Source organism: Bubalus bubalis, chromosome 16, assembly GCF_019923935.1.
Source record: "Bubalus bubalis isolate 160015118507 breed Murrah chromosome 16, NDDB_SH_1, whole genome shotgun sequence".
NCBI classification, from domain to species: domain Eukaryota; kingdom Metazoa; phylum Chordata; class Mammalia; order Artiodactyla; family Bovidae; genus Bubalus; species Bubalus bubalis.
In genome coordinates, this window is record NC_059172.1 from 20,580,414 (window position 1) to 20,595,658 (window position 15,245).

General features: G+C 46.8%; 1 protein-coding gene across 1 annotated transcript in view; it reads right to left on the bottom strand.

The window, feature by feature from the left end:
* Positions 1–897: 897 nt before the first annotated feature.
* KIAA1549L (KIAA1549 like) overlaps positions 898–15,245 on the bottom strand; it is a 317,368-nt gene continuing 303,020 nt past the window's right edge. The window contains exons 18-21 of the mRNA XM_044929278.2: positions 15,107–15,204; positions 12,428–12,576; positions 11,155–11,306; positions 898–4,099 (exon numbers count right to left, since the gene is read on the bottom strand). Coding sequence (XP_044785213.2) covers positions 3,818–4,099; positions 11,155–11,306; positions 12,428–12,576; positions 15,107–15,204 — 681 coding nt within the window. The 3' untranslated portion in view covers positions 898–3,817. The remainder of the gene's footprint in view (positions 4,100–11,154; positions 11,307–12,427; positions 12,577–15,106; positions 15,205–15,245) is intronic.

A 15,245-nucleotide genomic window follows, 5' to 3' on the forward strand; every position in this document is an offset into this window, starting at 1 on the left:
AGTATAAATATAACCTTTATATGCACCAGGAATCCCAAAATGAATGGACTCACTTTATTATGATATTTGCTTAATTGTGGCAGTCTGGAACCAGACTCACAGTATTTCTGAGGTCTGCCTATATTTTCTCAGTCACTCCCCACATCTGACCAAGTATAAATGGGTTTCTAGTCCCTGCAAATGCCCTTGACTAGAATATCTTCCAGATTGGACTAAATGGTCACATCTAATTTCTAACACTTGGACCCAAGTCACTCACTGCTCTAAGCTAAACTACTATCTTTCCCTAAGCATATTTGGCTGTATTTTGTTAGAAAAGTCCAAACTATTTTCTGATGTGTAACAGAAGGAGTGAATTACATTTAAATTCTGTTCTCAGACTTTAAAATAATATCTGTTATTTTATTCATTAAACAATGTGTACATGTTATGTATGAAAAAGAAGCCTATTTATTGGTAATCAGGATTTAAATCTTTTTATATATTTTGTTAGTTCCTGCCTGTTAGAGAAGCATTTTAGTCAGGTATTTAAATTTTTCTTCTCCTCCATCTGTACTCTGAGGTTTTTTTTTTTCTTTCTTTTTTTAAAAATCACAAATCCAACAATATCCTAACCATTCTTCCATCAAGAATACCCAGAAATTATACATGCCCTTCTGCTGAATTCTTAAATTAACAAATGCACAATATAACTTCTGGCACCAGAGAACTGATTCCTACATGATCCACCCTGTCTTAGTCATTAGTCAACTCAGGCTGCCTGTTTAGATCCATGGCACTAAGAGAAGAATACAACCCTAAAGTCTTCCACAGCAGTGGAGAACCCCATTTCCTTGATGGCACTCTCTAGAAAAAGCCAAAATGCTCTTTTCATGAACTCAGAAAACTCACATCGAAACTAGTTCCAAAAAACGTTTATTATGCCACAAATGCATTGCCCTCTATACACTGTATTCAATCATCTTTTTCCTTTGCAAGAATGTAGGGAGTCCCTCATATAACCCTTGTCTACTTTTTAAACTTCCTAGCACAGTTCAAGAAACGCATCACAGACAAGCGTTCAGGCAGCATGGTGAAATGGAAAGCAAGCCCGATCACGAGTAAGTGGGCTGGGGCTGAAGGCCTGGGCAGGTCACTCCACTTCTCCGAACGTTGGCTTCCTTCTCGGACGTCACCAAAGGTCCTCTGGTTCTTCAAGGTTTCTTCAACTGTCTGGAGGGTCATGAGGAACACAGAATCTCTGGGCTCTCATGGCACTTCTGAACACCTGCCTTGTCTCAGGGCCAGCCGTCCAGGTATCTATCATCTCCTGAGGGTCAGGAGACTCTTCAGAAAAGGGACCCCCATCTTAGTCACAGGACATCAAACAATGGCGGCCATCTTTGCATTGGTGGGACAATATGGACACACTGATTTCTCCTCAACTTACGGTTTCCCTCCCATATACTGCTCTTAAACCTGTGGTGTCTAGTTTAAAAGAGTGTCTGACTTAGAATGCTATATTTGTAGTCATCTCCACTGACTGACTCATTATCTCAGGGGACTCTGCACAGCTCGCCATGATTTTTCGGCATCCTCTTAGCCAACTGGAGCCAGACCACTGCACACTGTGGGCTCTTCCTCTGCGAGTCACTGGGACATCCAAAGTGTAGACACTGTCTTGGAAGCATGTGTATATATTTAAATTACACTAAGGTCTTGAAACTTCATTTTCACATACAGTATTTCCAAGCATTTACCAAGTAGACAAAGTACTGGGTTGATATCATTGCACTGATGAGATAGTAATATCACTGATAAGGTGGGACAATGTAGCTGACTTTATCAGACTCATACCGTTTGCATGAAAAGGCTGAGTTTCTTTGGCTCTTTGTTCATTCAAGTGCACTGAATACCTATTTGGATAGACTTAGGCATTGTGTTAATCTGTCAATAAACTCTTGCACTGTCCACAGTGTTTGCAAACTGATTTGCGTTTTGGGTTACAACAACTGGCCATTGGTAGAAATATACCATATATACACATGGAAATTACAAAAATACATTTTATTTATAGCTGATTTTTTTTTTTTTAAGTAACAAAAAACTAACACTATGAAAGATCAACCAGCATACCAAAAGGACGCTACCTAATATCATCCAAACAAGAGACTGGTTTGGGGGATCCATGACACATCATCTCCAGAACATTGCAGAAAGGGCAATTTGCCATTGAGAAATAAAAACAGCTTCTTTGAAAAGTCTGTGCTTTGACAGTTTGATTCTCTCACTCTAATCAGTTCCATTCCTACTCTTCTCTCAATTTGAAAATTTCCACCTTCTTCTCTCAATAAAGACCAAAGAAACTCATGAAGAGAATGGAAAGATGGACTCAGAGGAGATGAATACAAGCTGAAGCTAGATGGATCGTGGGTGAAGGCAGGAAAGGACCTCACTCCCCAACAGACACCATGAAAGCCCTTGACATTGAGCACAGCCCCCAAAGTTGGTGATGGAACCAGGGTGTCCCTTCCCTTGGGCTACTCGAAGTCAGCCTTGACAGTCAGCAGCTGGTGCCTCAGGGCTGCAAGGCTATGCCCACCCAGAGCTCTGGGGGCTGACCTACCATGCCAGGAAGCCTAACTTACAACATCATGGTCACGAGGTCAGAAGCCCGCCATTGCGGCAAATGTCCTCCTATGTCTATTAATTATGGGGACAAGTATGGGAGGGGACTGGCTAACTCCATACACCTTTTAAAATGTTATTTACATTTGAACATAAATCAACAGATTTTCTACATTCAGAAGCTTCTATAAACAGAGGCTGCAGCCTGGGGAGACTGGGTTCACTACTCCTGCTTCCAATAGGCATTGATGACTATTTCCTTTTGTATCACTGGGCAGCACATGCTGGACATCATTGTTGAAGAGACAGAGATTTCCTTGTAAAAGTCGATGTATCTATTGTCCCCCTAAAAAGAGAGAAGCTCTGTTCTCAGATTACCTTCACTGCAGGGCAAAGAAAACCCATTTTTCTTTTGTAGGATCCTAAAAGCTCTTAGCACCGATGCTCTTCCAGCTAGAGCCCAACTTGCAGAATACTCTATTTCCGACACGACAACACCTTTTCAAAGAACCTGTCAACACGAATCCACCATTCCCTCTTATCTTCTCTCTTTCTTGGCCTTTGTTGAATTAATTGAGGGGAGGGGGAAGAGTCAGGACTATGTATAGCTGCAGTCATTGACAGTCCTGATTTTCATCCAATTTATTTGACTTTGAATATGAACCTTTAAAAGAAAAGGACTCAAGTTTCTTGGCTGGAGTCAGTGTCTCCCTTGGAGACTGGAGGTGACTGGATAATTACAGTTCTGGCTGAATGAGAGAACAGTCTGGGGCTTCTTCACACGCCTGCATTGCCTTTAACACAGAAACAGTTAACATGCAGAGGTCACTGAAGATAGAGCTGTGCTTGCCCCCTTCTGGTGACCTGTTAAAATGTGGTACTGGACAGGAATCTGCAGATTAGCAAGCGTCTCGTCTCTCCTGACTAAGGCTCCACAGGGGATGGAATACACCCACAGCTCAAACAGTTAACGTAACAGAGTGTCAAACATATGGTCCCACATGCGGGCTTGTTGACATACAATCAGTTGAATAGGCCAAGCATCCCATTGTTCAAGAGTTTCCTGTTCCCCAGAAGCCCCTCTGTTCACCTTTTTAGAAACTGAGGCTGAGAAAGACTCCTGCATCATCTCATGTCTCCAGTCCCACCACACCTGGAAAAACCCAAAGCCTGCTTCCTCAGAGTCTGGAAGTCTCAAGGGGTGAAGGCATTAGACCTGGAACTCGAACATATCTGTCTGTTTCTTGGCAAGCTTGGCCACCTCTTCCCGGATGGCTTTCACCAGGGCTGCCGTGGAAATGTTGGTGAGGGGGGTGTCGGATGGGTCGTTGTCTGCCAGGCTCTGCTGCGAGGCTGCTGTGGAGGGCACCGGGGCCTGCTCCAAGCTGGGGTGCAGCCCGGCTGGCTGGCTGTACTGACGAGGGAGCCTGGAGGGCGAGTTCTGCTGATACCGGGATCGGGGGTAAGCCTCGATGTACCCCGGGAGGGGGACCTGCAGAGCATGTCGGGAGAGAAGACAGGGCCAAGTATCAGGAATGGGCTCAAGTCATAGGATACACTAGATACCAAAGGAGGAGGGGATTGAGGACAAGGAAAGAGATTTAGAAGAAAATGAAGGCAACTCGCCATTGTGCAGATATAAAAGCTAGGTGACTTGGACTCACTGGTTCTGCTGGTTGGATGAATTAAATAGGCATTTTACACTTTGTGCAAACAGTGGGCACAAACCCAGTCTACATCTGAATCTACCTGGCTACCTTTTTAATATAAGCACCATCTAGGCAGAGAAATGTGGTTCTTTAAGGACCTCAAAGCACTCAGGGATTTATTACTGAAGACAACAGTTAACACTGAACGAGCCCTGTGCTAAGGGCTTTCCAATCATGATCTCATTTAATTCTCAAAGCAATTCTCCTAGGAGGTAGGTATTGTTACCCTTATTTTACAGAAGAGGAAACAAAAACAAACAGTGTCTCAGTCAAAGCTGCCACAGCTAACAAGCCGCAGAGACAGGCTAGGCTGGCTTCAAGGCTGGGAGTTAATCACTGAACTATCATGTCATGCATCTGGAATAAGATCTTGGCTTCTTGAAAAAATTTTCTTTTCATTAAAAGTGGAAGAAAGTTCTATGCCAATAATGTGGACACTTCTAGAAATATGGACAGGACAATGATTTAGAATTCAGGATTGACTTGCCTACAGAAACAGGGCCACACATGGGGATGCTGTTCCAGGGTAATCCACAAAAGACCTTTATATCCCATAAGCTAGTCGCATCACTGTGAGATAAGTGCCCATGGGTACGTAGGCCCTGGAGTGCTGCAGGGGATGGGACACATGTGGGCAGTAAGGCAGCTTTCCAGGAGAAGCATCTTAGCTGAGTCTGGAGAGGAGATGGCTAGGATGGAAAGGCTGTTTTGTGGAAGACAAGGTGGAAGGGGCATTCTAGGCAGAGGAAAAGCCATGCAGAGGCCTGGCAATACATGGAGGATGGTGTCCCCAGGAAGGTTCAGTAAGGTGGTCTGACCACAGAGGGTGTGGGCGGTGTGGGAGGAGCTCAGGAAGAAGGGTGGGCTGGACCAGATCAGAAAGCCGCTGAACACCAAACTACGGAGTTACGTTTTCTATGGCCCACTTCTGAGGAATTCATCATGTTCCCATTCTTTACAGAGATGTATGTGTGGGAGCTGGTAAGGATGGAGTGGGATGAAGTTGGGTGATGATTCAGAAATTCTGGATGGGTGAACATGTAGTAAGAAAGCAGGCCCCTCCTAGTCCCTGTCAGCCCCTCCCAGTCCCTGGCCTGGGAGCCACCAGGGGTGGCAGGCAGAGGAAAGGTCTGTACTGAAGGAAGAAACACTGTGTAGGTGGTGGACCCACTGGAGGTAGAGAGGAGACAGGATCTGAGAACCTGGGAGAGAACCAGGGAGGACCCGAATAACGAAAGAAGTGACGGGATGTCCCAAAGTTTGGGGCTTTAATTTCACTACAAGACCTGGCAAAGAAAGACAAAGTTGCAAATACATTGCACTTGCATCTTAGAGGAAAACTGGAGTCAGACTGTCCAAGTCCTTGGGCCACGTGAGCTGGGGACACACTGGTAATTAACTAGGGGGACAGAGCACCAAGGCCAGGACACAGGATTTGCCTGTCAAGTCTCACTTCACACTGCTTCTCTTCTGAGAGACCCTCCCCAGCCCTATATTAGTCAAGGACTCCCTGTAAATTCCATAACTAGTCATCACTCATGACTTCATCACTCATCTCAGGCATCGACTTGTGAAGGCAAAACTGTGTCTCACCTGCTTATCATTGTGCCCTGAACTGTGCATGATACACAGAAGGGAGTGTCTTAGAACCCAGGGTTCTGAGCAGCATAATTTGAAAATCACTGAAGGATAGGCACCTGGTGCCCTGTTTATGAAAGAAGCTGCCATGTCCTCTTTCCCTGGATTTCAAGTTCAGGTGGAGCTGAGGTCAGTGTCCAACTATTGAGACCTCCCAGCTCTGCAGCATTAACTGACTTGGTGCTGGTGGCTGGGACAGGCTGGGGGCACTGGACTCCACTGGTTCAGTTCAGTTCAGTCGCTCAGTTATGTCCAACTCTTTGTGATCCCATGGACTGCAGCACGCCAGGGCTCCCTGTCCATCACCAACTCCTGGAGTTTACTCAAACTCATCTCCATTATGGAGTCAGTGATGTCATCCAACCATCTCATCCTCTGTCATCCCCTTCTCCTCCTGCCTTTAATCTTTCCCAGCATCAGGATCTTTTCAAATGAGCCAGTTCTTTGCATCAGATGGCCAAAGTATTGGAGTTTCAGCTTCAGCATCAGTCCTTCCAATGAATATTTTGGACTGATTTCCTTTAGGATGGACTGGTTGGATCTCCTTGCAGTCCAAGGGACTCTCAAGAGTCTTCTCCAACACCACAGTTCAAAAGCATCAATTTTTTGATGCTCAGCTTTCTTTGTAGTCCAAATCTCACATCCATACATGACTACTGGAAAAACCATAGCTTTGACTAGAGGGACCTTTGTTAGCAAAGTAATGTCTCTGCTTTTTAATATGATGTCTAGGTTGGTCATAACTTTTCTTCCAAAGAGCAAGCATCTTTTAATTTCATGGCTGCAGTCACCATCTGCAGTGATTTTGGAGCCCCCCAAAATAAAGTCTGTCACTGTTTCCACTGTTTTCCCATCTATTTGCCATGAAATGATGGGACCAGATGCCATGATCTTAGTTTTCTGAATGTTGAGTTTTAAGCCAACTTTTTCACTCTCTTCTTTCAGTTTCATCAAGAAGCTCTTTAGTTCTTTGCTTCTGCCATAAGGGTGGTGTCATCAGCATATCTGAGGTTATTGATATTTCTCCTGGCAATCTTGATTCCAGCTTGTGCTTCATCCAGCCCAGCATTTCTCATGATGTACTCTGCATAGAAGTTAAATAAGCAGAGTAACAATATACAGCCTTGATGTACTCCTTTCCCGATTTGGAACCAGTCTGTTGTTCCATGTTCAGTTCTAACTGTTGCTTCTTGACCTACATACAGATTTCTCAGATGGCAGGTCAGGTGGTCTGGTATTCCCATCTCTTTAAGAATTTTCCACAGTTTGTTGTGATCCACACAAAGGGTTGGTATAGTCAATAAAGTAGAAGCAGATGTTTTTCTGGAACTCTCTTGCTTTTTTGATGATGCAACGGATGTTGGCAATTTGATCTCTGGTTCCTTTGCCTTTTTTAAAACCAGCTTGAACATCTGGAAGTTCACAGGTCACATACTGTTGAAGCCTGGCTTGGAGAATTTTGAGCATTACTTTGCTAGCATATGAGATGAGTGCAATTGTGTGGTAGTTTGAGCATTCTTTGGCATTGCCTTTCTTTGGGATTGGAATGAAAATACCTTTTCCAGTCCTGTGGCCACTGCTGAGTTTTCCAGATTTGCTGGCATATTGAGTGCAGCACTTTCACAGCATCATCTTTTAGGATTTGAAATAGCTCAACTGGAATTCCATCATCTCCACTAGCTTTGTTCGTAGTGATGCTTCACAGGGCCCACTTGACTTTGCACTCCAGGATGTCTGGTTCTAAGTGAGTGATCACACCATCATGGTTATCTGGGTTGTGAAGATCTTTTTTGTATAGTTCTTCTGTGTATTCTTGCCACCTCTGCCACCTCTTCTTAATATCTTCTGCTTCTGTTAGGTCCATACCATTTCTGTCCTTTATTGTGCCCATCTTTGCATGAAATGTTCCCCTCAGAAGTGCAGAAGGTAAGGAAATGACATACTCTTCCTCTCTTACAGGAGATGCAGGTGGGACCCACCACACCTTGTGGACCAAAATCCAGGACTGGCAAACATCACTCCTTGCATAGCCAGTGCCCATGGGAAGCATCCCCTATAGACGTCAGCAGTTTCCTGCTGAGCCTGGTAACTCCTTCCCAATCCCTCTCCATCTAGCACCAAGAATGAAATCTATCAAGCCAGGTCCAGGTGTTATGCAAGCTAGCCCCTTACATCTGGATACCTGGAATCAGGAAGGCCAGACATCCAAATGACGCATGTGTGCATGCATGCAAAGTCACTTCAGTTGTGTCTGAGTCCATGTGACCCTTATGGACTGCAGCCCGCCAAACTTCCCTGTCCATGGGATTCTACAGGCAAGAATACTGGAGTGGGTTGCCATGCCCGCCTCCAACCCAGGGATAGAACCCACATCTCTTAAATCTCCTGCACTGGCAGTCAGGTTCTTTACCACTAACACAGCTGAGGGTAGGCACTTTTTTCTTCTCACATGGATGTAATTGTTGTTCAGTTGCTAAGACATGTAGACCCCATGGACTACAGCACACCAGGCTTCCCTGTCCTTCACTATCTCCTGGAGTTTGCTCAAACTCATGTCCATTGAGGTGGTGATGCCAGAGGGTGAACATTTTCTCCAATGGAATATCTTTCTCAAGCTGAAAGAATATCTGAATATCTTTCTCAGCTGGTCCCTCTGAACCTTCTGTGCTGTCTTTCAAATGCGATAAAGCACCCGACCTCCCAGCTTGGTTCCTGGCTACTGTGTTCCACGCAAGGGGCCATACCTGCTTACCTGCAGATGGTAAGTGGGCTCCATGAAAGACCCATCTAGGCTGTAGCAATCATTTTTCTCTTAAAAACAGCTAATAAGAAACTAGCTCTCCCTCACACTGGGGATGCGGGTGAGGGAATGCGGTGATCAAGTCATTCTGTCCAGAAGATTAGGTTTTGATTTGCTGGGTTCCCTTTCCTTCATTTTTAAGGCAAAATGAACCCAGAGCCATCTGAGTTATGTCGCCATAAGCCTGGCCAAGTGTTATCTGTAAGTATCTTGAAGGCAAGGGCCAAGGTTTTGTAAATACCTCTGCTGACTCCTGCCAGGCACCCAGAGCACTCTGCACACAGAGGGTGAGCTGACAAAGCTGCAGATTTACTGACTAATTAGCACAAGTTAAGTACCATCTACTTTCCGAAAAGTACACATTATGTTTAGATTGCAAGTGAAATTATGGAGTCAAATAAAATCTGAACTGATCAACGCACACCCTGTGATTTCAGCTGTTTAGAAGAGCTGAGCAAGACAAAGGAAGCAAAAAAGGCCCACTAACAACCAGAACACAGGCCAAACACTCCCACACTAAGATGTGTAGACTTATCAGTAGGGAAGGCCTCTAGTTACTCTCTTAGAGTTTATTTACTCCAACTCTACAAACAACTCTAATGAGCTCAGACGTGCCTCATTTGTAGATAAGAGTACATTAGGAAAAGCATATTTAAGGGCAAGTATATCTTAAAGTGGGGACATAGGCAGCAATAGAAGGAGTGAGCTGGGAGGAAGGGCAGAGAAAGAAAAGCCATACTAAGCCTTGTAGTAATTCCAAAAAGCATAGTTTGGAGATGTTTGACATAGGGGAAGTAATTCTACAAACCATCAGAGCCCATCTTACAGATGTCATTTTAGTACAGTGAGGCATAATAATGACGTTGAATCATTTGTTAAAGACAAATTAAATCATGTTTTTCTTCTAAAGAAGGGGAGAAGGGTGTAATTCATTCCAGAATTTTAAAATTCAAGATAGCACATATTTTAAAGATATTTTGGCAAGTAAAGGGATGAGCTTTTTTTAAAGATAACTTTTTAAATATACAATTTTATTTATTTATTTATGGCAGTGCTAGGTCTTCATTGCTGTGTGGGCTTTTTTCTAGTTGCGAGAGCGGGAGCTACTCTCTCTCTGCACTACACAGGCCTCTCCTTGTGGTGGCTTCTCTTTTGCGAAGCACGGGCTCTAGGGCACAGGCTCAATAGTTGTGGCATGTGGGCTTAGTTGCTCTGTAGCATGTGGAATTTTCCCGAATCAGGGATCGGGAGACACAATGCATGTGTCTCCTGCATTGGCAGGCGGATTCTTTACCACTGAGCCACCAGGGAAGCTCAGGGATAAGCTCTGATCATCAGGAAAATTAATAAATATGTAGGGTAGTTTTACCCTGACGATGTTGTTTAAATGTGGCATCACTACAATAAGAGCAGACACCAATGCTGGGGCTGAACTGAACCTCTAGGGGTAGACAGAATGGACCCTAGGGGTCTGGACAGAGAGAAAAGTTGACACAGGCCTTGGGTGTCAACGTGTATTGACAAATGCTGAAACAAACGCTAAAATGAATACAGGCCTTCAGAAGACAGCCTGCCTTTCTTATCCGTGACGGATGGTCTCACACACGGACTGGAGCAACCCACTCTAGAGGCCATCACTGTGCTACTTCTGTTTGCCTGCTTTTTGTCCTTCACTTGGCAGTGCTTTAACAGGTGGCCGAAAGGCAGGTCTGGGTGTGCATACTCGGGTTCAGCGGCTCACTGCCCCTCTTTGGTCTAGGCTGGGCCAAGTCGACTGTGCCATAAACTCCTACTCGTATAAGGAAGAAACCAGGGGCCTGTGACAAGACAGTCTTCAGCTGAAGACATGCAGAAAGCCTTTGGATCTACATGCAAAGTAGTTCTGTCCTGGGCTTCTAATACTTCTTTTTCTGGTATTGTAACTAAAATTCTTATAGGATTTTAAAGTTGAAAGGAACAAACTTGGTAAAGGCTTTGGAGCTGGGAAAATGCAAGTCTGAATGCTGGATACATCATAGGAACAACAATAATACCTACATTATGGGTCTTGTGTAGATTAAGACAACATAAATAGAACATCTAACATGGTGTCTGGCACATAGAAAATACTCAAAAATTGACAGTTAATATAAAAATGTATTTGATTAAGGGTGCCCTCCAGGAAGAGGTGGAATCTGACTGAAAGTGGTTCTCTGACATCTCTATCAAAGGATATCACTACCACCACCACCACCACTCCCCCAACCCCAACCCCCTCCACTTGCCAACTGCCTCTTCTCAAGGCTGACTTTGAACACCTGGTTGGTGAGAGGGGCCCTGAGATAACAAAACACTTAGTCTCAGCCTCACATTCATTTTCTCCCTGAAGTGTGTCAAGCAGGGAATCAGCGAGGGTCTCACCGAATCAGCCCACTGGCTGGGGAGCTCGTTCTCTCCGGCATAGGACATCCAGGCCTGGTTCCTGTAGGACGAGGGGGGCGTCGGGATGAAGTAGCCGGTGAAACCAGGTCTGTTGGCAGCTGGGATGGCGAACACTGCTGGCACCGTATTACCTGGCATGGAGGAAATGGATGGGTGAGATTAAGCCAGCGCCTTGCCCACTGGGCTAACATCTGCACAAGCTCGGGGAAGCTGGGAAATAGGAGGATTCTGGCATTGGAGAAGGAGCTCCTGGGGGGGGGGGGGGCAGCAGATTTCCACCTGTAGCCTCAGCCCCCGCTCACCTGCCCAGACAGTAGTCGAGTCACCTGCTGAGACTCGGACCTGGCTTTCTAGAGATGCAATGGCTCAACTCCCCTTGCCGAGCCCTCACCAATTCCCCCATCCCCATCCCACACCCCTGATCTGCTGGCAAGAGGAAATGACACCTTGGTGCCTGGGGTTTTCCTCCCAGAAGGCTGGGTGTTCTTAAAGAGCCAAGAAGAGGAACCAAAAGGAATGGGTTTCATTGGTGGAATTTCTGGACACACTGTGCTTTACTAAGTGTTGACAACTGGGTGTTTTAGCCTAAAAGGAATGGTTTGGTTACAAGAAAAAACCCATTAGGGCATGTCCAAACCTCCACGTTCATTGTAACAGCGAAACACTGGAAACAACCAGTATGTCCCTCATCAGGGGACAGGATCAACTGTGGCATATCTCATAATGGAATACCGCATGGCAGTGTAAACAAATGAACTAGATCAATATGAGTGTAGCAACCTGGAGAACCCTTGCTAACGATGTTTAATCAAGAAAATAGTGCAAAAGGAAAGGTATAGCTTGGCATCACTTATGTAAATTTAAAATATATATAGCATTAACACAGTATATTGTTGTAACGTTAACACCTACTACTTAAGGACTGTGATTACCTCTGGGGAGAAGGGGAATGAGTTGGGGGTAGACAGTTGTATCCGGATTGCTTTTTTTAAAGGTCTGAGGTCTGGAAAGATGTTAACATCCACCCTGGCTGTAATATATCTTAGTATTTTGTCAGATTTCAGATATTGTAAACAAATAAAAGCAGTAGCTCTTCTAGCCAGGGCTACAGGAGATCCAGAAATACAGCCTCTTTGATCCCTGAGCCTGGCAGGACAGAAGGTGGAGAGCGGGGGAGGCAAAGAAGAGAGGTAGAGGGGGTGACGCTGGGGCAGGACGCGGGCTTCTTCCAGACTTTTCTCCTCTAGCCCACCTGAGTAATTTAAAGCCGACTGATCCAACTGCGCCACGGACACGGGGCCTCGGGACACCTGCGCGAAGGAGGCGCTGTCGTGCAGCTGGGCGGGCTCGGGCCCCGCGGACTCAGCCATCCTAGTCTTGCTGCCAACGTCTGAAGTGGACCTGGGCGGGGAGAGAGGCCACCTTAGCCGCCTGCTGGGACTGCGGCCCGCAGGGTGAGGCGGGGCTCCAGGGGAAGCGGGGGAGCGCCTCGGCCTCCGAGCGACAGGACTGCTGGGTCTTCGGGCCTGAGTTTGCAGCCCCCGGCCCCCCGATGACAAAGGGGGCCTGCACGCCCAGACCTGGAGCAGCCGTCGCGGTGGCCGAGCTGGAGTCATTTTTAGACATTCAAGGTCAGTGCTCCCCTGTGGGTGACTCTTGTGTCTCTGGGGAGTAGAACACTTCATCTCCACAAAAACATGAGCCAAGCAATTAGCACTGGGTCTTAGCTGGGGATGGTCAACCTGGCAGGCGATGACATCACTGGCAGCCAATGGGAAGGCTTCGTCCGGGGAGCGGCTGGAAGCAACAAGCCCCAGGCTCCGGAAGCTAGGGCTGGGGTCTGCTCTCTGGAGCAGAAGCCTAGTGCTTGCTGAGTGTTATGAATGCGAGAACACGTTTTTGTTCCACAGGTAAGCAGAGAATCTGGCCCACTTAACACCCATTTCCACTTAGTGCTCAGAAAGCCAGGTAATAAGAGGGGGCTAGGGTGGGGGCATTGGCTTCTCACCCCAGTATAAAGGGTGCTTTAGCCAGTCTCTGTCTTCTCTTTGGCAGAGGCACTCCGGCTTTCCTAAAATTCAGATGGAAGGAGCAAAGACAGCCACAACAGGTAGCAGGCTGCCAGCCCACAGGGCCACCCTCTCACAGGGGCGCCAGGGAGCAGGACAGGAGGCAGGGGTCTGAGTCCTAACTACCTCCTCTCTCTGAGCCCCAGTTTCCTCAAAGGGGAGGGTGACTCCATCTCAAAGGTTCCTCTCTGGTCCAACTCTCTGGTTTCCTATGGAGGAGTGACCTCCTGATACTTGGCAAGGATGACAAACGGTGCAGAAGGACATAAAAGGAGAAATAAGAAGTAGGTGCGGGCCTTCAGCAAATGTAGCATGAGTCACTGATGACAAGCTCCTCCAATTCAGAACCCTCAGGAGCAACTATTCCCCAGGGAGGGTCAGACACAGGCTGTGAGGATTAAACTCCACAGGAGGTGGGGGGGGGGGGGGACCAGGACCGTGGGGTCTCTCTTCTCTCTCCTTCTCTCCTTTTCTCACTCCCACAGCTCTGACTTCTCACGTGCTGTTTCTAGGTATCAGCTACTCCTTTGGAAAACCATCCTGGGAAAATCCCTGGATTCTGCTCCGCACATGTGGTCACCTTTGAGGACTCCCAGAGCCTCTGAGATCATTTAGGCTTTTGCTCTCATTTGACAGATAAGGATGGAGAAGGCAATGGCACCCCACTCCAGTACTCTTGCCTGGAAAATCCCATGGATGGAGGAGCCTGGTAGGCTGCAGTCCATGGGGTCACTAGGAGTCGGACACGACTGAGCGACATCATTTTCACTTTTCCCTTTCATGCATTGGAGAAGGAAATGGCAACCCACTCCAGTGTTCTTGCCTGGAGAATCCCAGGGACAGGGGAGCCTGGTGGGCTGCCGTCTATGGGGTCGCACAGAGTCAGGACACGACTGAAGTGACTTAGCAGACAGATAAAGAAAGAGGAGCCAGACAGGTGAGGCATCGTGCCTGGGGTTACACAGCAGGCTACTGGCAGGTAAGGTGGAACCCTGGTCTGCTATCCCCACCCCTCCACCCCCACTCTGAGCTTGACTGGGGTCACAGGGTGATGTCTACACACAGCTCAGCATCCTAAACTGCTGGAAATGAAGGGAGGGTTGTTTCTGAGGAAAACTCATTTCTTTTCACCATTTTCACAAAGTTCAGACCTGTGGCCCACATAGAGCATGACAAGCATTTTGGGGGAGGCTATGGTAGGAAGGCCAGGGCAGTGGCCCATATGGACCCCAAGGCACAGTCTCTCTCCTAGCCCTGGACATATTATCTATTCCAATCTCCCCCAGTGCTCTTGGCTGTTGTTTCCTGTCTATATGTAAAGCACGTGCTTTTTATAGTGTTACAGAGCAAAGAGAATGCTGAATATATGCTTCCCAGCTGACCTGTCCAAGTTCATGTACTTTCAGCCTCCCCATCTTGGAAGGCAAGAGTTAGGGCAGGAGCCAAGACACACTGCTCCCCAGCCTCTTGGATACCACCCCTCAGTAACAAAGGGTCTTCTGACACACACACCTGCAGGAGGTGCCCAGACTTGAGACAGCTGTTGTGATGGCCCAAACTGGAATAATTTTTAGATGCTCAATGTCAAGGCGTGAGGTTTTCAGGGTATGGGGCAGTTGACCTTGGGTTTTTTCAATTGTGGGTTCTACAGGACTTTCCATTGTCAATGGTAAGAAAGTAGGCCAACCCTCTGTGGCCCCCACTTCTTTCATGGCATTCAAGATACCCTGGTCACATGATTGTCTATACAGGTGATGCACCCCCGAGTGGGGCAGGGCATGAAGGAAATATGTCAGGGCAGGGCTCACAGGACCAAATCCTCTGCAAATAGCCCAAATAAGGCAAAGAAAGGAATGTGTTACCGCCTGAGGGAAGCGACAGCCACAGGGCCCGTCCGCGGAGGCACAGGTGGAGGGGGAGAGCCCATGACCATTTCAGGAAGCTGGGAAAACCTGTAGGCCTGAGAAAGAGACGAGCAAACAGGGAGACACATGTTAATAT